The sequence below is a fragment of the Trachypithecus francoisi genome, unplaced genomic scaffold, assembly GCF_009764315.1.
Source record: "Trachypithecus francoisi isolate TF-2019V2 unplaced genomic scaffold, Tfra_2.0 Lachesis_group16, whole genome shotgun sequence".
In the NCBI taxonomy this organism is placed as follows: Eukaryota; Metazoa; Chordata; class Mammalia; order Primates; family Cercopithecidae; genus Trachypithecus; species Trachypithecus francoisi.
This window is the reverse complement of record NW_022681461.1, coordinates 63721386-63741539: the sequence shown is the minus strand read 5'-3', so window position 1 is coordinate 63741539 and position 20154 is coordinate 63721386. Positions and strand designations below refer to the sequence as shown.

General features: G+C 44.7%; 1 protein-coding gene across 1 annotated transcript in view; it reads right to left on the bottom strand.

Annotated features, from left to right (window-relative positions):
• The window catches only part of TTLL11 (tubulin tyrosine ligase like 11), a 294890-nt gene that overhangs the window by 24841 nt on the left and 249895 nt on the right, over positions 1–20154 (bottom strand). Inside the window, exon 8 of the mRNA XM_033237570.1 lies at positions 17271–17377. Within this exon, the coding sequence (XP_033093461.1) occupies positions 17271–17377 (107 nt within the window). The remainder of the gene's footprint in view (positions 1–17270; positions 17378–20154) is intronic.

Below are 20154 nucleotides of genomic sequence, written 5' to 3'. Positions count from 1 at the left end.
ACTCCCATCTTCACAACAAGCAAAAAAGCTGAACAAATTGAAAAATCAATGACTTCTAAGATCCATGAGTATTGAGGTCACAGGGCAAGCCACCACCCTAAAAACCATTGAGACCTGTGAATGTAGAGAATCAGAGCTGAGTTCAGCTTACCAGGAGCAGAAGCTGCTGGAGCCAGGAGCTGATAAGAACATTTCATTGGTAATTGATGAGTTGCTAGAGACAGTGTGAGGCTCAACCTTTAACTAGATTGAGTTAAAAACGCCTGGGGGCCAGTCTTAGGGGGTCTCCCACTTTTTTTGGGGGTGGGGCTCCAGAAGCCCCACCAGGTTCTCAAGAAAAAGATTGGAGACAATCTTCTCATGCTTCAGAAAGGGGTGGGGGAGGTAACTATTTTCGAATATGCCTAGAGCACTCTCCATAACAAAGGCCTGTTAATGGAGGAAGCTATTTATTATTTATTTATTTTTTGCTTATTATTATTATTATTATTAGAGACAGGGTCTTCCTCTGTCACCCAGGTTGGAGTGCAGTGGTGCAACCACAGCTCACTGCAGCCTCAACCTCCTGGGCTGAAGCCATCCTCCTACCTCAGCCTCCCAAGTAGCTGGGACTACAGGCATGTGACACCACACCTGGCTATTTTTAAAATTTTTTGTAGAGACAGGGGTCTCACTGTGTTGCGTAAGCTGGTCTCGAACTCCTAAACTCACCTGATCTTCCTGCTTCACCCTTCCAAGGTGCTGGGACTACTTAGTGTAAGTCATTATATCCAGCCAGAAACTACTTTAGTAGAGGCTGATCTGACCTAGGGGAAGGGCAATTAGGTAACTCTAGCTTTTCTAGACTTTCTAGCTTTCACCCATAAAGGGAGAAAAAAGGGGCTAAGAAGCACTTCTGAAAGTCACAGCCCATGGACTCAAGCCCACTAGGAACAGATTTAATCTTAAGATTGTGAAATGTGCCTGTAATCCCAGCACTTTGGGAGGCCGAGACGGGCGGATCACGAGGTCAGAAGATCAAGACCATCCTGGCTAACATGGTGAAACCCCGTCTCTACTAAAAATACAAAAAAACTAGCCGGGCGACATGGCGGGCGCCTGTAGTCCCAGCTACTCGGGAGGCTGAGGCAGGAGAATGGCGTGAACCGGGGAGGCGGAGCTTGCAGTGAGCTGAGATCCGGCCACTGCACTCCAGCCTGGGCGGCAGAGCGAGACTCCGTCTCAAAAAAAAAAAAAAAAAAAAAAAAAAGATTGTGAAATGTTTCTCTATCCAGCACCTTATCACCACATCAACAGGGTTCACTCCAGTGTAATAACATTGGATTACAACTGAGACAGATCCAAGAAAAAGATTCCATTTAAGGAGTTTTTAAGGAAATCCAAAGGCAATAGGGAGGGAGAAAAAAAAAAAAATTGGAGGAAACCAAAGCTTCTGGCACCTCTGACTACAGTAAATAAACACAGCCCAGCTCCTAGCAAGATAAATATAAAACCTCACACTGAAAGCCTGATTCCTTGGTTCTTATTATCAGGTACTTCATGTCTGGCCTTCAACAAAACATTATAAGACCATAAAAGGCAGGAAAATACACAGTGTGAAGATATAAAGCAAGCATGAGAAACAAACTCAGGTGTGACACAGATGTTAGAATTATCCAATGGAGAATACAAAATAATGATTAATATGTTAAAGTCTCTAACGGAAAAAGTATGCAATATTCAAGAACAGTTGGAAGGTGTAAGGAGAAGATGGAAACTCTAAGAATCCAAAATAAATGCTAGAAATAAAAAACATTATAACAGAAATGAAGAAGGCTCTCAATGGGCCCATCAGCAGATTGGATACAGTCAAAGAAAGAATCAGTGACCTTGAAGATATGTCAGCAGGAATGTCCTAAATTGAAACAATGAATTAAAGAAAAAGAATACTGAAAAAAAGGAGAATATCCAGGAACAGTGGGACAATGACCAAAAGTACAAAATATATGTTATGAGAATATCAGAAAGAGAAAAATGAAAAGAGCAGAAGACAGATTTGAAGTCATAATATCTGAGAATTTCAAAAATTACAGACAGACATCAAAACCACAGATCCAGAAAGCTCACAGAAATAACAAAAATCTACACCTAGGGAATATCATATTTAAACTGTAGAAAACCAGAGACAAAGAGAAAACCTTGAAAGAAGCCAGAGAGGAAAAATAATACCTGTATAGGTAATATACAGGTAAGGAATATATGCCTTAGGTAAGGTATATATAATGCCTTAAGGACAAGAATTATACCAGCCGTCTCACCTAAAACCATGCAAGCAAGAAGAGAATGAAGTGAAATACTGAAAGTATTGAAAAAAGAAACCCCACCAACCTAGAATTCTGTATGCAGTGAAATTATCCTTCAGAAATGAAGGAGAAATACATTCTCAGACAAACAAAAACTGAAGGGATCTGTTGCCAGTAGACTTGCTTTGTAAGAAATGTTAAAAAAAAATTTCAGAGAGAAGAAAAATGATATAGGCCAGAGACTCAGATCTACATAAAGAAAGGAAGAGCATTAGAGAATAAATAATAGAAGATAAAACAAAATGTTTTTTCTAATTTTAATTGATCTAATAGATAATTGTTCAAAGTAATAATAGCAACAATGTATTGGGTGATGATAGCTTGGGGATAAGTGAAATGAATGACAGCAATGTTATAAAGCATGGAAAAGAGAAATCGGAAGTTCTCTATTATAAGGTATCTGCACTATCTGTGAAGTGGTATAGTGCTATTTGAAAACAGACTCATTAGCTGGAAACTGATTGCAAACTCTAGGATAATGACTATTTTTAAAAAGAAGTATAATTGCTATGCTAAAAGAAGAGATAAAATGGAATTATACAAAATTCTCTATTAAAACCAGAAAAGGCAGAGAAGAGAAGTAAAAACAGAAACAAAGAACAAGTCAATGAATAGCAAGCTGTTACAAACATGATAGGTATCAATCCAACTATATCGATAAGTACTTTAAATGTGAATGGTTTAAATAAATTAAAGGACAGAGACTGTTGAGAGGATTCAAAAACAAGACCCAACTGAAAAGCAGCTTAAAGATAATAAGAAACACATTTTAAATGTAAAAACAAACAAAAAATAGATAAAAATGTAAAGGGTTGGAGAAAGATATATCATGATAACCCTAACTAAAAGAAAGTTACAGTAGCTATAGTAATTTCAAACAAAGCAGACTGCAGAACAGGGAAAATTATCAGGGATGAAGGTGAGTAATAATGATAAAGGGGACAATTCTCCAAGGAGACATAATAATCCTTAACATGTATGCACCTAACAACAGAGTGTCAAAATATGTGAGACAAAACTGATAGAACCGCAAAGAAAAATAGATGAATCTACTATCATAGTTGGAGACTTCAACACCCCTCTATCAGTAATTGACAGATCCAGCAGGCAGAAAATTGGTAAGGGTACAGTTGAACATAGCAGCACCATCAATCAACTATGTCTAATTGACATGTATACAATACTTTATCCAATAGGAGTAGAATATACATTCTTCTCAGTTCAAATGAAATATTCACCAAGACAGACTATATCCTAGACCATAAAACACACGTTTTTAATAAATTCAAAAGAATAGAAATCATACAAAGTATTCTCTCAGGCCACAATAGAATGAAACTAAAAATCAATAACAGAAATATGGTTGAGAAGTCCCCAGATATTTGGAGAATAAGTAGCACATATCCAAACAACATATAGATCCAAAAAAATCTCAAGAGAAATTTTAAAATATTTTAAACTAGGCAAAGATTAAAATATAACTTATTGAAATTTGTGGGATCCAGTGATATTAGTGCTTAGAAGAACAATTTATAGCAATAAATTAGACAAGAAGAAAGATCTAAAATCAATAATCTAAGCTTCCATTTTAGGAAACCAGGAAAAAAGCAAATTTAATCCAAAATAAACAGAAAGAAAGAAATAATAAAAATCAGAACACAAATTAATGAATTAAAAATAGGAAGAAATCAACAGAGAAAATCTATAAAACCAAAAGCTGGTTCTTTGAAAAGATCAATAAAATTGATAAATCTTTAGCCTAGCTAACCAAAAACAGCAACAACAGAGAAAGAGAAAAGGCTTTTAGATTACTAATTAGTATTACAAATTATTAATATCAGAAATGAAAGAGGGATCATCACTATCACTACTGATCTCATGGATATTAAAAGGAAAATAAAGAAATATTACAAACAAGTCTATGTCTACAAATTTGATTAGATGAAATAGATCTGTTCCTTGAAAGAAACAATTTAAGAAAACTCATAAGAGAATAAACAGATAATCTGAATAGGCCTTTATCTGTTAAAGAAATTAGATGAATAATCAATAACTTTTCAAAAAAGAAAGCACCATGCCAGCTAGGTTCATTGGTGAGTTCTAACAAATGTTTAAGAAAGAAATCATACAAATTCTCTACAATGTCTTCCAGAATACAGAAGCAGAGAAAACACTTCCTAACTCATTCTGTGAGGCCAGCATTACCCTAATACCTAAACCAGATAATGACATTACCAGAAAGAAAAACTGCATGCCAGTATTCCTCTTGAGCATAGACGCAAAAACCCTCAATAAAATATCAGCAAATTGAATCATAGGCTGGGCATCAAATAATTCCAACACTTTAAGAGGCCAAAGTAGGAGGATTGCTTGAGTCCAGGAGTTCAAGACCAGCCTGGGCAATCCTGTGAGACCCAGTCTCTACAAAAAATTTTAAAAAATAAATTAGCCAGGTGTGAGGGCACACGACTGTAGCCCTAGCCACTCAGGAGGCTAAGGCAGAAGGATCATTTAAGCCCAGGACTTTGAGGCTGCAGTGAGCCAAGACTGTGCCACTGCACTCCAGCCTGGGCAGCAGAGCAAGGCCCTATCACTAAGGAAAAAAAAAAAAAAGAAAAAAAAAAAAAAGGAATCATACACCATGACCAATGCAATTACTTTCTCAGCTTGATAAAGCAATATCTACAAAAACTATTACAGTTTAATGGAAAGAAACTAGATGCTTTCCTCTTAACATCAGGAAGAAAAAGCCCCCCCTCACCACTCCTGTCCAACATTGGACTGGAAGTCATAGTTAATGCAGTAAGACAAGAAAAGGAAATGAAAGGTATAGAGATTTGGAAGGAAGAAATAAAATTATCTTTGTTCAATGGATTGTCAATGTAGAAAATCCCAATGAATTGACAAGGAAACCTCCTGAAGTAACACATGACTATAGTATGGTTAAAGAATATAAGGTTATTATAGGAAAGTCAATTTTTTAATACATTAGCAATGAACAATTGGAATTTGAAATTAAAAATATAACACCATTTACATTAGCACCAAAATAGAATAAAATATTTAGGTATAAATCTAAGAGAATATGTGCAAGATCTATATGAGGAAAACAATAAAACTTAGATGAAAGAAATAAAAGAAGATCTAAATAAATGAAGAACTACTTCATGTTCATGAATAGAAAGATCACTATTGTTCTTTCTGACTTGATCTATGGATTCGACACAATCCAAATGAAAATCCCAGCAAGTTATTTTGTGGATATTGACAAACTAATTCTAAAATTTATATGAAAGGACAAAAGACCAGCATAGCAAACATAACACTGAAGAAGAAGAACAACAAAGTCAGAGACTGACACTACCCAACTCCAAAATTTACTATAAAGCTCCAGTAATCAAAACAGTATGGCATTAACAAAATAATAGGTAACTAGACCAATGGAACAGAAGAGGGAGTCCTGGTAGGCCCCTATCAATATAGTCAACTGATCTTTGACAAAGGAGTAAATGCAATTCAATGTAGGGAGGTTAGTCTTTTCAACAACTGTGCTGGCATAATTGTGCATCAACAAGCAAAATAAATAAATAAGAGGATCTAAACACAGACCTTACACCTTTCACAAAAATGAACTCAAAATGGATCACAGACCTAAGTGTAAAATACAAAACTATAAAATTTCCAGATGATAATATGGGAGAAAATCTAGATGACCTTGGGTTTGGCTATAAAATTTTAGACACAATACCAGGAGCAAGAGGCATGAAGGAAAAAAATTGTTAAGTTGAACTTCATTAAAATTAAAAACTTCTCCTGAAAAGACATTGTTAAGAAAATGAGATAAGCCACAGACTGGGAGAAAAGTATTTGCAAAATATATATCTGATAAAGAACTTGTCTCCAAAATATACAAAGAATTCTTAAAACTCAACAATAAAAAGTAACTCAATTGAAACATGGGCAAAAGATCTGAACAGACACCTCACCAAAGAAGTTATACAGATGGCAAATAAGCATGTGAAAAGATACTCAACATCAAATGTCTTTAGGGAATTGCAAAGTAAAACAATGAGGTGGCACTATATACCTATCAAAATGGCTAAATCCAAAAAACTGAGTATACTAAGTGTTGACAAGGATGTGGGGCAAAAGGAACTCTCATCCATTACTTGTAGGAATGCAAAATGGTACTACTACTTTGAAAGGCAGTTTGGCATCCCTCAGCATCCACAGGAGATTGGTTCCAGGTAACCCCACCAATACCAAATTCTGCGGATGCTCAAGTTCCTTATATAAAATGGTGTAGTATTTGCATATAACCTATGCACATCCTGCTGCATACTTCAAATTATCTCTAGATTACTTACAATACCTAAAACAATGTAAATGTTATATAACTGTTACACTGTATTTTTTATTTGTATTTTTAAAATTGTTATATTATTTTTTATTTTCCTTAAAAATACTATCAATCCATGGTTGATTTAAATCTGCACATGTGGGATGCATGGATATGGAAGACTCACTGCATATATATATATAGCGAGAGATAAATAGATATAGATAGATATAGATACAGAGATAGATATAGATATTAATAGATATGGATATGTGGAAGGGGATTTATTAGGGGAATTGGCTCAGGGCTGAGAAGTCCCACATACAACAGACCATCTTTATTTTTTTTTTTTTTTTGAGACGGAGTCTCGCTCTGTCGCCCGGGCTGGAGTGCAGTGGCCGGATCTCAGCTCACTGCAAGCTCCGCCTCCCGGGTTTATGCCATTCTCCTGCCTCAGCCTCCCGAGTAGCTGGGACTACAGGCGCCCGCCACCTCGCCCGGCTCGTTTTTTTTTTGTATTTTTTAGTAGAGACGGGGTTTCACCGTGTTAGGCAGGATGGTCTTGATCTCCTGACCTCGTGATCCGCCCGTCTCGGCCTCCCAAAGTGCTGGGATTACAGGCTTGAGCCACCGCGCCCGGCCACAACAGACCATCTTTAAAGTGGAGATCCTAGGAAGTCAGTGGTGTGGCTCAGTCCAAGTCTAATGGCCCCAGAACCAGGGATGCTAATGGTGCAGCTCTCAGTCCCAGGCCTAAGGCCTAAGAAGCTGGGGTGGGAGATTGGGGGTGAGGGGAGGACCTGGTGTAAGTCCTAGAGTCCAAAGACCAGAGAACTTGGAGTTCTGATGCCCAGGACAGGAGAAGAAGAGTGTCCCAGCTCCAGAAGAGAGTGGCGGAGCGGGAGGAGTGGAGAGGTGGGGGGAAAGAGAGAGAGAGAAAGAGAGAGAGAGTCATCTTGGCCTTTTTTGTTGTTGTTCTATTTGGGCGCCCAGCTGATTGGACGGTGCCCACTCACATTGAGAGTGAATCTTCCCCATCCAGTTCACCAGCTCACACACCAATCTCCTATGGAAACGCTCTCACAGACACACCCAGAACTAATGGTTTACCAATTCTCTAGGTATCCCTTACTCCACTCAAGTAGACACCTGAAATTAACCATTGCACCGTACGATCCAATCATCACATCCTTGGGTATTTGCCCAGTCGTGTTACAAACTTATGTCCACACAAACCCGTGCACGAATGTTTACAGTAGCTTTAATCATAACTGCCAAAAACTGGAAGCAACCAAGCTGTATCTCAGTAAGTGAATAGATGAACAAACTGTGGCATATCCATTCAATGGACTATTATTCAGAGGTAAAAAGAAACGAGCTGGCAAGCCATAAAAAAACATGGAGAAACCTTAAATGCACATTGTTAAGTGAAAAGAGCCAGTCTGAAAAGGCTAGATACTCTATGATTCCAACAATATGACTTTCTGAAAAAGGCTAAACTATAGAGAGTAAAAAGATCAGGGGGCTCACAGGGGGAGAGCTGAACAGGGGGAGCACAGGGAAGTTTTAGGGCAGTGAAACTATTCTGTATGACACTATAATGGTGGCTACATGACATTATGCATTTGTCAAATCCCACAGAACTGTACAACACAAAGAGTGAATCCTAATGCAAACTACAGACTTGAGTCAATCATAATATACCAAGGTTTTTCCATTAATTATAACAGCACAACCATGCAAGATGGTGTTATAAGGAAACTGTGTGCATGGGGATGGGGGACTACATGGGAATTCTGTACTATCTGCTCAATTTTTTCTATAACGATATGTTCTAAAAATATTAAGCCTATTAATTTTTTAAAAAAGGCTTTTACAGCACCTGGCCTGTGTTAGGTGCTTGATAAATGTAGCTGGTGTTGGTGTCAATCGCTGGCAGTCACGTTAGGAGAGAACCTGCTGGAGAAGATACAGTCAGGAGACCTGAGTCTCGGCCTGAGCACTGCAGGGGCTATTGGAGGTGGCCCCTAACCTGTCCCATCCTTATTATCACAGCTCTAAATCTAGGATAAGAGAAATTCCTCCCCTCAGGGCAGTTGGGAGCACTGAGTGCTGTGTTTTGCAACAGTAAAGTGTGTACAAACATTTTACTGACTGCTCCAGGCCGTGGGAGGAACAGATGAGAGGGGTGAGGGCGGGGAAGCCCTCACAGCCCGAGAGCTCCCTGGATACACTGTTGTTGTTAACACCAGGCTTGGCCAAGACCAGGGGCCAGACTGTCCTACTAAACACAGCTCTGCCCAATTCTCGGGCCTGGGAGCATTTGAGGACCGGGACGGGGCTTACATCTTCATGTGCCTGTGACCGTTGTCACTGCACAAGGCGGACCAGGACTGAGACTCAGGGCTGGCTCTGTTCTGCCCCTGCCTGCCTGTGGAGCTGTTTCTAGCCCTCTGAGCCTTGGTTTCCTCCTCTGTATACAGGGTGGTGGTAGAGCTCACTGGGAGTGTGTGCATTGTGTGGACAGGTGACTTTGAAAAAGGTTTGTAGTCTGTAACACACACACACACCCACCAGGAAGGATAGTGGTGGTTAGACACAGAAAAAGCAACTGTTTGGGCCAGGTGCATGCTTTATCACTAAATTCTGACAGTGCCCCAAGGTAGATGTCATTGTCCTGTTTCAAAGGACACTGAGGCTCCCAGAGGTGCAGTGCCCTCTCTCAGGGCTTCCCGATGGCAGGTAGCAGCGTATTGAAACCCAGCCTGTCTAACTCAGCTGCCAGCTTTCTGCACAACACTGGATCCTGCGGCTGCTATTTCTGCAAGATCTGGGGATGGTGAGCAACAAGTGCAGGGAGAGGGGAGGCCTACATTGAAAAGAATTCAGCTTTCCCCACTTTGTTTTTTGGGGGTGGGGCCAGACGATGGGCATCTCCACCCTCAAGGTGACTGAGGATGAGGAAGGGCAGGCACTCGCCTGACAAAGGGGTGGCGGGTGTGACCGCAGCTCGCCTGGTGGCACTACCGGTGCAGAAGTGGCTTTAGCAGGCCTCAGAGATCAGGGTCTGGATGAGGGAGGCGGAGGTTGAGCTGGCATCTCTGCTGGCTCACTTGCTTTTATTAAAAATGATTCTGATGCCAACTATTTTGTAAGTGTGTAGGGCACACATCCAGAGAAGCCCATCTGACTGCGAGATAATTTCAAGGCTGAAGAACATCATTCGTGCCAGACACCTCGCAAGAGGCGCTGCGTGAAACTGGCCTACTTATCCACAGCTTCCTGTATTTCAGGGGGAGGGGGCAAGCCATGTTTATGTATAAGGGAGACTGCGCTCAACATTCCAAATAAAAATACTCTTCAATATTTCTGTTCATCGTTAACCAAATACATTTCAGCCTGGGCTTACTCCAGCCGATGTGAGCAGAGGCGTCAGATGACTTGCAGTCGGTGACTGAGAGATTTCGCTGAGAGATGGTCATGAGGCTCAGACACCCATGGGATTGGTGGGTTGCTGCGGCTGAGCCCTGGCCCATGGGACACGTGTTCGCGGGGTACCTGCTGGATGCCAGGCTCAATGCTTGGCCTCATGCAGGCGGGAACAGCTCTGTTTCCTGGATGTTGGCCTCATGTCAGGGGCAGACGTCCAGGTTCTCTCACAGTACTTGATGTGTGCTGTGGTCAAGGGCAGCGCTGGGTGCTGTGGAGCAGGTGAGATGGTGCTGGGCCCAGCCTGAGCACTGCAGGAGGCTCTGTGAGGAAGGGGGCCTGGGCGGTGGTGAGCAAGGAGAGTGGGTTCCTGCAGAGGTGGGGGCCTGAGGGGGCCGGCCATTCTGGCTGGAGTGAGTGTGAGGCTAGTGATGAGTGAGGATGTAGAGTGGACAGGGGTCCATCTCTCAAGGCCCTGAAATGTGCCAATGTTCTCCCCTGGGGTTGGAATTGTGAGACCAGTGACTGTAAGTGATGGGAGCGGGCAGGGTTCCCGCTTCCCACAGCCATGGCTGAGGCTACCACCACATTTCCTCTGCCTTCCCCAGCCTCACTGTCCCCATTGTCGCCAGGGTGGGATGAGAAGGGCCTGGCACTCTGCTGGCCACAAAGGAAGAGGCTGTTGTGGCCACATCCCGACTCTCTCATCTGGCTGTGAGGCAGGCCCTTCTTCCCATCTCTGTCCCCAACACCTGCAGAGCAGCTGGCAGGGGTGCCCCGGAAGCACTTCCCGAGAAAGTAGTGCAGTAGGAGCAATGGGATCACACTAGGGGCAGCCCTGCTTCCTGAGCATTTTCCACAGGCAGCCATGGCCCTGAGCGTTTTCTGTGTTTTGTTTCATTTCATCCATCCCAATGTTTCCAGGAGGCAGGCACCATTATTATCTCCACTTTACACATGATGAACTTGAAGCTTGGAGGAAGTTACCTAACTTGCCTGAGGTTAGCTAGCAAGTGACCAAGCGCAGATTGAAAGCCCAGTTTGTCTGATTCTGGAGCCTGTGGCTTTGGGTATACAGCAAGTCAAACCAAGGCAGCCCCCGGAGGCAGGCATGTAGCTCACCAAGCAGTGGAAGAAATATTTCTTATTTTGGTCAAAGAGCACTCAGCATATGTCAGATATTAAACAATGCCATTCTTAGATTTCCCTTTCCAAGCAAGGGGTGTGTGGTGTTTGAGCTCTCATGGGAAGGGGAGGTGGGGAAGACACCATAGTCAGTTTTTTCTTCCTTTGCTCTCATGTTCCCTTCAGTTACTGAGAGGGACCCTTAGCTTATATCTTAAAATAGCAAAAACATCTGGCTTTGAAGTAAACAAAGTTCAGAAGCCTCCAGATGTTGGTCTTTTGTTAGATGGACAGGACACTTGTTTGCCCAGCTCAAATGTTACCTTTGCAAGTAAAATGTTTGTCTCTCACAGCTGACACCAGTGATTTTGCCTTTAATTGCCGAATCTTGATGCTGTCCTCGTCCCTTACCACGGAGATGTGAAATTCCACTCTGGAAAGAGTTGAGGGCGAAGTCTCCGTGATAAGAGGGAGCTCCTGAGTGCAATTTACATGAAATAAATGCGTCTTCCCCGACAAATTTGTTTCTTTATATGATTCTGGGCAATGAGAGGGCTAGTTGAGGGCTATGACATCCCAGTTTTGCTGATAACATCCTCATTTAGAGTTCTGTGTCTTGCTGGAAATTCTAGAAGTGAAAATTAAAATCCTTATCTTTTTCCTTTTTAATGACAATTACATTGGCATCCTGGAGAGCGTAAGCTACATGTTACTAAATTCCATCAAGCTCTTGAAGAGTCATTGACATTCTGACAGAGGTGAAGGTGAGCCCATTTCGGGAATGATGAACCCAGGGTGCAGCTGGGGGGTTCCTTAGGTGAGGAGAGCCACATATTAGATGTAGGTCACTGTCAAATCCTAGCTTTTGTTTTGCGTGGTGAGTTTGCAGATACTTATTCCATTACTAAAAATAGCTAATTTTAAAAGCTAACTAAATAAAAGTAGGCTACGTGTGGATCATGATGGAAGGGTCTCATGAACCAAGGGTGATGGTTAATCTAATTCTATGCACCTGAGGTCTAATAAAACACAAAACAAACAATCAAAAGCAAACTTATTTAAACTGATTATTTGAGGTTTCGATTTCATCATGTGCATGCTTTTTCTCACTAGTTTTGATTTTTTTCCTAATTATTTTAAGCACCATTTTTTCTTCTCCATTTCAATAGCAAGGTTCCCTTTTGCAGGTTGTTTTTGTTCATAAAGATCTCAAGCATCAGGGATCTGGTTAACCCCTTCGGTGTGTACCAAAGTCTTATAATGGCAGAAGGAAGGTCTGGTTGGCTTCAGGAGAGGGGAAGATGCTTTAGCACTTTGACACAGCAGGCACTGGGTATGGGTGATGATCCAGTCCAACTGGGCATTCAGAGGAGGGGAGGGCGACTCTGGCAAAAAGACCACCTCTACTCTGAGCCACGGTTCTCACACTCGGGACTCCCTGCTTTGAGGATGCAGGGCATCTTTTATTTTTGCATTCGTCTGCTCATCAAACACTCACTGGGCACTTGGAGAGGTGCTTTGCATGTTCTAGGCCATGTGCTAAGCCCTCGAGGATGCAGAATGCACAGTGGGTGGCTTTTCTGGGTCACAGCATGCTACATGCCTTGTATGCATTCTCTCTTAACCCTCACAGCAACCCTCCTCTGTTGCTTCCCCCCATGATAACTCTGGTCGTATACTGTATGACAACAGCAATTGTCAACTGTATGTCATATTCACTTGTGACTGAGAGACACTGGGTATAATGGAAAGGGCAGTAGACTGATTTTTATTCAAATACTAGGGTCCCCACTGTAACATTTTTTTTAGATGCAGCATCTCTGTCACCCAGGCTGGAGTGCAGTGGCACAATTGTAGCTCACTGCAGCCTTGAACTCTTGGGTGCAAGCAATCCTCCTGCCTCAGCTTCCCAAGTAGCTGGGACTATAGGCAAGTGCCATCATGCCTGGTGAATTTTTAAGTTTTTTATAGAGATGGGATCTTGCTATGTTGCCCAGGTTGGTCTTGAACTCCTAGCCTCAAGTAGTCCTCCCATCTCAGCCTCCCAAAGTGCTGGGATTACAGGCATGAGCCACTGCTACTGGCCCCCACTGTAATACTTGACATGTCTGTGTAATTTCACCTCTTTCAGGCTCAGGTTTTTCATCTGTTGAATGGGAATAACAATGCTTATCTCACAGGATGGTGCTAGAAGTAAATGAGGTAATTCATAGCAAGCATTTTTTATTTCTGTCCCATATAAATGTTCAGTAAATGGTCTCTTTTTTTCCTTAAGAGACTAGGATCTGTACATAATTTATCTTTATATCCCTGCAGGGCACAATGCCTGGTAGCACGTTCAGTAGCTGTTAGTTGAGTGGATGAATGAATGAATGAGTACATGTTCCCTGAGCAAGAGAACCCAGGCTCTATCATTCTTCACAGGCTTCTTTCTTTTTAGCCCCCAGCAGCTGTGGGATGGGGAAAGCCATCTCCCTCAGCACGGCACCCACACCTCCAGCCAGTACCTAACTGGATCTGAGGGCCTCAAACCCCTCGGCTCCACACCATGGAGGGAAGAAAAGAAGACCCTCTGGTCTTTCTGCTGACACTTGGCAAAAGGAAGAACAACCACTCAACCACAGACTTCTCCTTTTGCTACTCAGTAGCTTCCTGAATGGTCCTAAGAAGGTGGCTGTCCCCAGATGCCCCTCTCCTTGAGAATCAGGGGCTCGGACCAGCCTTGAGAAGGAGGCAAGAACTGGGTCCTGGCTGGCACCAGCAGTGGCTACTGAGACCATGGGCACAGAAGGCTTCCCATGCATGGCTTTCATGCCCAGGCCCACTTTCTAGACCCCCAGGCCCTGTTATTTCCTTCCAGGAGTGATGAAAACTCAGAGGATGGAGGAAAGGAAGACAGGAGGTTGGAGAGGCACCCTCTCTGCTCCAGTTCTGTCCTCCCAGCAGGCCCTGTGAGTTGACTTTTATCCTCCTGCTGCTGCCGTCCCCTCTGACTCCTGCCTCACGAGCCCCAACCCTCTGTATCACTTAAGTGAACAAGCACTGCTTGTGTAGCCCTGGATGGGGGGAGAGCACCCTGGGCGAGGAGGTAGGAGGCCTGAGTGCAAATCTTGCCTTCCTTTGCTACTCCCTGGCTGTGGGAGTTTAGACAAGTCACTTTTGCTCTTGGAACCTTAGGGTGCTCATCTGTAAAAGGGGATGCTGTTGCCCACCTTGAAGGCCTGGCAAGAATTTGCAGTGATATATGCACAAATGAAATAATCTCAAAAGTGCTGTTACTACTGGTGATGACTACTCCACCTAGTCAGGGGCTGAGAGGTCTGGCGAAAGGCCTGGGAGATCCCAACCCTGAATTTGCTTATCAGTATGTGCTAAAAATAAGAATTTTTCTCATTTCCATAGCTTGGTCAGCAGAATACAGAGACCCTGGCAGACCCCAGAAAACCTCACCGGAGCTTGAATTGCGGACAGCCCCTGTGGATTCCGCTTACCGGGAGCAATTTAAAAGGCAAACAAAACATGAAAAACTACTCAGAATTAACAATGGGCCAGATGGTAATGCTAGTTTGCGGCAACAAAACATGATAAATAGCTTCCTGCTGCTACTCCTGATCAATTTCAATATTTAATAATTCCACTGCCACCCCCACCCCCTCATCTGGCCCCCTCCGTGGGATCCTGGATGACTCCCCACATTCAGCTCACAGAGCAAACGCTTCTTTGCTTTCTGAAGGTGTCAGCAGAAAGTGCCGCCGCTCGATTGTCACATGAGCACTCTCAGTCCTCGGAATGATAATTAATCTGCCTACTTCTCCCGAAGACGCTCCATCTCACGCCTCTCCTGGTTGCCAGGGAGAGCTGGAAGGGAGCTGGCAACTGCAGAGATGCGACAGAGGCACTCACCTTGTTGATTCAATGACTGCTGCTATTTCCTGGGTTTTGCTTTTGACTTAAAGAAAAGAGAGCTGTAGGGAGCTTGGTGGTCATCTCACTCTAGGACAGTTACTAGGAGAAGGCAACCCGAAAGAGGCCTGGGTGGATTGGTGTTTGAACCTTATCCACTAGCCATGCCTCTCTGGGCCTCAGTTTCCTCCTCTGCACAATGGAGATAATCATATCCACCTCTAGGAGAATTCTAGCCGGTGCTGCACATGTAAAGTGCCTGTGGAGTGCTTGGCATATAAGAATTGGCCGAGAACTGGCAGCCGGGAGCATCATTACTAAACACGAAGCCAAGCGGCAAATGATGCCTGAGCACCGGTGCCCTGCAGGAAGGACGGGCTGCGCCTCTGTGGTTGGGAAGTTTCTGGCACGCATGGGTATAGGGCAGGATTGCCTAGGGGTGCAGCAGCTGCCAGGCAGACGGCCCCCAGGATTCTTCCCAAGGGGTGTCCAGTAATAAGATAAACTGGCTTGCACCATCAGCAAGGACTCCAAAGACCTCAGAGCAACCCTGGAGAGCAGGGATTTTTGGTGCCATTTTACAGATGAGGAACTGGAGATGAGGAGTTGGAATGACTTTTCAAGCTGACACGGGCAGGAAATGGCATAATCAAATCTAATCTGGATCTCCCAACCTGACTTCAGGTCCTCTCCACAGACTCACAGGAGCAAGCTGCCCCACTCCTCATGACCCGGTGCCTCCCTTCTGTGCGTCCCTTTTGGAGGGAGGCAGCCAGAAGAGGGGGTGGCATGGGTGCCAGGGTGCTATGGGCTCACAGGTCCAGTGTGATCTCTGTCACCTGAGCTGCAGTTTACTTGTCTGTGAAATGAGACTCATAATGCCTACTGCACTGGTTCACTGGGGCATTTAATGAGGAATATGCATGAAAGGACCTTGAAGTTTTGTGATGAGCTGTAGAAATATCAGTTATGGTATTATAACTTTTTAGAAAAACACCCTCTGGACTGGGCGCAGTGGCTCACGCCTGTAATCTCAGCACTTTGGGAGGCCAAGGTAGGCGGATCACTTGAGCTCAGGAGTTCGAGACCAGCCTGGCCAACATGGTAAAACCCCATCTCTACTACAAAAAATACAAAATTAGCCGGGTGTGGTGACTCGCACCTGTAATCCCAGATACTTGGGAGGCGGAGGCAGGATAATTGCTTGAACCTGGGAGGCGGAGGCTGCAGTGAGTTGAGATCATGCCACTCCAGCCTGGGCAACAGAGTGAGACTTCGTCTCAAAAACAAACAAACAAACAAACAAAAAAACAAAAGAGAGAGAGAAAGAGAGAAACACCCTCTGTGAGGAAAAAGATAGGAAACTCATCCACCTGAAGGTGGGTTCTTCTCACAGAACCCTTCACCACAGAACCTAGAGGATCAAGATCAAAATTTCTTGTGTGGCATTCAAGGCTTTAACAGCTCCCCTAACCCCATCTCTACCCCTTCTCACATCCCTTTTTGCTCTAGCCCATCTGGGCTACTTGGTATGATCTAAGCTCAACAGCCTCTCCTGTGTCCATGCCAAGGCCAGGTAATAGCCCTGCCAGAGTGTCTGTCCCAGCCCTGTTCACCAGCTGATCCCATACACCCTTCTCCTGAAGTCTTCCTTGGCCCTCCCTGGATGAGGAGTTCCTCCGCTGGGTTCCCGGATAGCTTCTTTGAGCTTCTCTCCCCCTCAGCCAGGCATCCTACTACCCAGCATCATTTTCTCATCTGCCTCCCAGTACTACAGTGAATTCTTTCAGGACAAGAACCAAGCACTATATCCTCCAGCCCACCCAAGGCTGGGCCCAGCACATGCTCAGGAAATGTGTGTGAGGGGTGAATAAATGAATGAATAACTGAGTGTTCCCAGTATGGATGGAATCTGAGCCTTCAGCAAAGGCAAAGAATGCTAACGGTGGCATGAGAATTTGGTGGCAGACAATGCTCCAGGATTTAAATTCAGCTCAATCCCTGGATGATGTCTAGATCTGATGGCATCATCTTCTTCCCCCATCTGAACCTTTGACAAGAAGGAACAGAAAATATGCCACCCACGCCTGTCAGGACCCCCACAGGCCATGGCAGAGGCATTTGTCAGGTACCTGAGTCCCGCTGATCCAGGGTCATGGAGTTCCACCTCCGTGTGATGTCAATGTAGAGGATGTCCATGGCGGCCATGGACAGGCTGCTGCTGCTGAGTTTGCAGTTCCTGCCAACAATGGGAAGTGACATGTCACTGCCAGCTTGAAACCTGTCCAGTATATGTTTCCTCCACTCCTGTCAGGGACTGAATGTTTGTCCTCCCCAAATCCATAGGTTGAAATCCTATCCCTCCAAGGTGATGGTATTAGGAGGTGGGGCCTCTGACAGGTGATTAGGTCGTGAGGGTGGAGCCCTTGAGAAAGGGAATAGTGCCTTCTAGGAAGAGACACTAGAGAGCTTGCCTCCTCTCTACTCTCCACCATGTGAACACAGAAGAAGGCGGCCGTCTGCAAACCAGGAAGAGGGTCCTCACCAGACACTGGATCTACCAGCACTTTGATCTTGGTCTTCCCAGCCCCCAGAAGCATGAGAGATAAATGTTTGTTGTTTAAGCCACCCAGACTGTGGCATTTTTGTTCTAGCACCCTGAACTAACTGACATTGTCTTTGTTTGGATTGTGCTCTGGGTCTGGAATATCCTCCCTAACCACAGCTGGAACTGCTGCAGGGTGACCAGCACGGAGCAGTAGAAGAGAAGGCAGTGATGTAAGTGAGTTAGATCCTTGGGTTCCTGTAAGTTCAGCCATTTGGTTAGTTAGGGGTCTAACGGGCTGGAAAGAGCAAGAACTTTAGGAAAGCAAGTCTTTTTTTTTTTTTTTTTTTGAGACAGAGTCTTGTTCTGTCACCCAGGCTGGAGTACAGTAGTGTAATCTCAGCTCACTGTAACCTCTGCCTCCTGGGTTCAAGCAGTTCTCCCTACCTCTGTCTCCCGAGTAGCTGGGATTACAGGTGCCTACCACCACGCCCGGCTAATTTTTGTATTTTTAGTAGAGACAGGTTTTTGCCATGTTGGCTAGGCTGGTCTCGAAGTCCTGACCCCAAAATGCTGGTATTACAGGCGTGAACCACTGTGCCTGGCCAGGACAGCAAGTCTTGAGTTGTAGCCTGGCTCTGCCACTTGGAGGCTGCATGGCCCTGGTTAAAACATTTCACCTTCCTGAGTCTCGGTCTTTATTACAGTCATTGTGTGTCAGCCTGACCTTACACAGCAATGTGGGTCCCTGTCTGCTCCAAAAGGGAATGAACTCCACATGTCAAGAAATGTCCCCATGCACGTGTCCTATCTCTCAGTCTCCAGAAAGAGGAAGGGAAGCTGGGCCCTCAGCGCTGCCCTCTCCTGCCAGTGTCCAGGTAGCTGACGGTGTCATGCTCAGATGACCCAGGGATGACAGCATGTCACCAGTACAGGCTGAAGCCATCACCACTGTCCAGAAGCAATTTCCCACTGAAAATGCTCACCAGATGAGTCCCTGAGGACAAATCTACGGACAAGGGCTCAAGGCTTCTGTCCTTTACCCATCTTAATCTGCCACCTGAAGATTCTACATAAGCCCCTAATCAGCCACACTAAGCCCCAGATTTATACAGCAGAACAGCACAGGCTGGGTCCTCGCTGCTCTGTGTGGGCTGATACAGCATTGCCGGGGAGGTTCCTCGTTCCTGACTTTAGGGGAGTCACCTGGAATTGACAGGAGGATTGCGGGGGGCGGGCCTCTGAGCTTCGGATGCTCCACTTGTTTAGGTGCAGGGAGGCCACAGTAACCAGGTTTTCAGTCTGATGTCAGCATTGGTGCTCCCTGTCCACACCGCAGCAGGGGTGTTTAGAATCCTCCTACCCCTCCCCAGCCTTTTTTTTTTTTTTGTATGGAAATGTGGAGTGGAGGGTAGTCTGGTATGCTGAAAAGAGTATGATTTAGATTTAGGCATCAGACAGATTAGGATTCAAATCCTGACTGGAACCTTTTCTAGCTGTGTGACTGTGGGGAATTTACTTAAACCTTCCGTGCTTTTATTTCTTGGGCTCTAAAATGAAGGTAATAATACCTGCCCACATGGTTGTGAGTACATGCCAAGAACCCAGCATGGTGCCTGTCACCTGGTAGGCCCACAGCAATTGTGAGTTCCCTTCCCCAACTCTCTCCCCCTTTTCGCTTTTCTTCTTCTAGATCTAGAGTCATCTCATCCCAGAGGCTGCCTGGAGCCAAGGGAGTGACCCTGCCCATTCTGGAGAAATGGAGTGCACCAGTCTGAATGTCTGTGTACAAGGCTTGGGCTCTCTGTTCAGACTGGAAGCAGCCCTTGGCTTGTTCAGGTGCACCCCTGCCCTGGACAGGATTTTGCTGGGAGGCTTGTCCCAAGGCAGGCTGGATTTGTCCAGGGAATCTTGAAAGCTAGGCCTCCGCGCCAGCTGTCAGGTTGGCTGAACTACATTCAATGCTGCTTTCAACTTTTCAAACAAACCCACATCCACTGCCTCAGCTAATGATGAAGTGGCTCTTTGATTTCCCATTTGTCATTATCCCTTGTGTGAACAGCTCTGTTAGGGACTGGACAGGGGAGGGGTTGATTGGCAAGCAGGGTTGGGCATCAGAGTCCCCTCTCCAAACCCAAGTACACCCCTAATGACGGTGGCTGGGCATGTGCCCCGCATGGTGCCCAGACAAGCCTGGTGCTTCTTGTATGCCAGCACACTTTCTTTCCCCCTTCCTCCCTCCTCCCTTCCTTTCTTCCCGCCTATATTTCCCAGGCCATCAATGCACATCCTGCTTCCTCCTGGGCTCCTGCTCTGTATTTCAATCACAAGTCACGGTGGCAGACTTCAAAGCACATCAGCACACAGTTATTGAGCCCCAGTAACCACATGTCAATGGACGCAGAGGTTTTCACGTCACTTGTCACCAAGACAGCTATCTACTGAGTTCTGTGGGGGACGATGATGCAGTC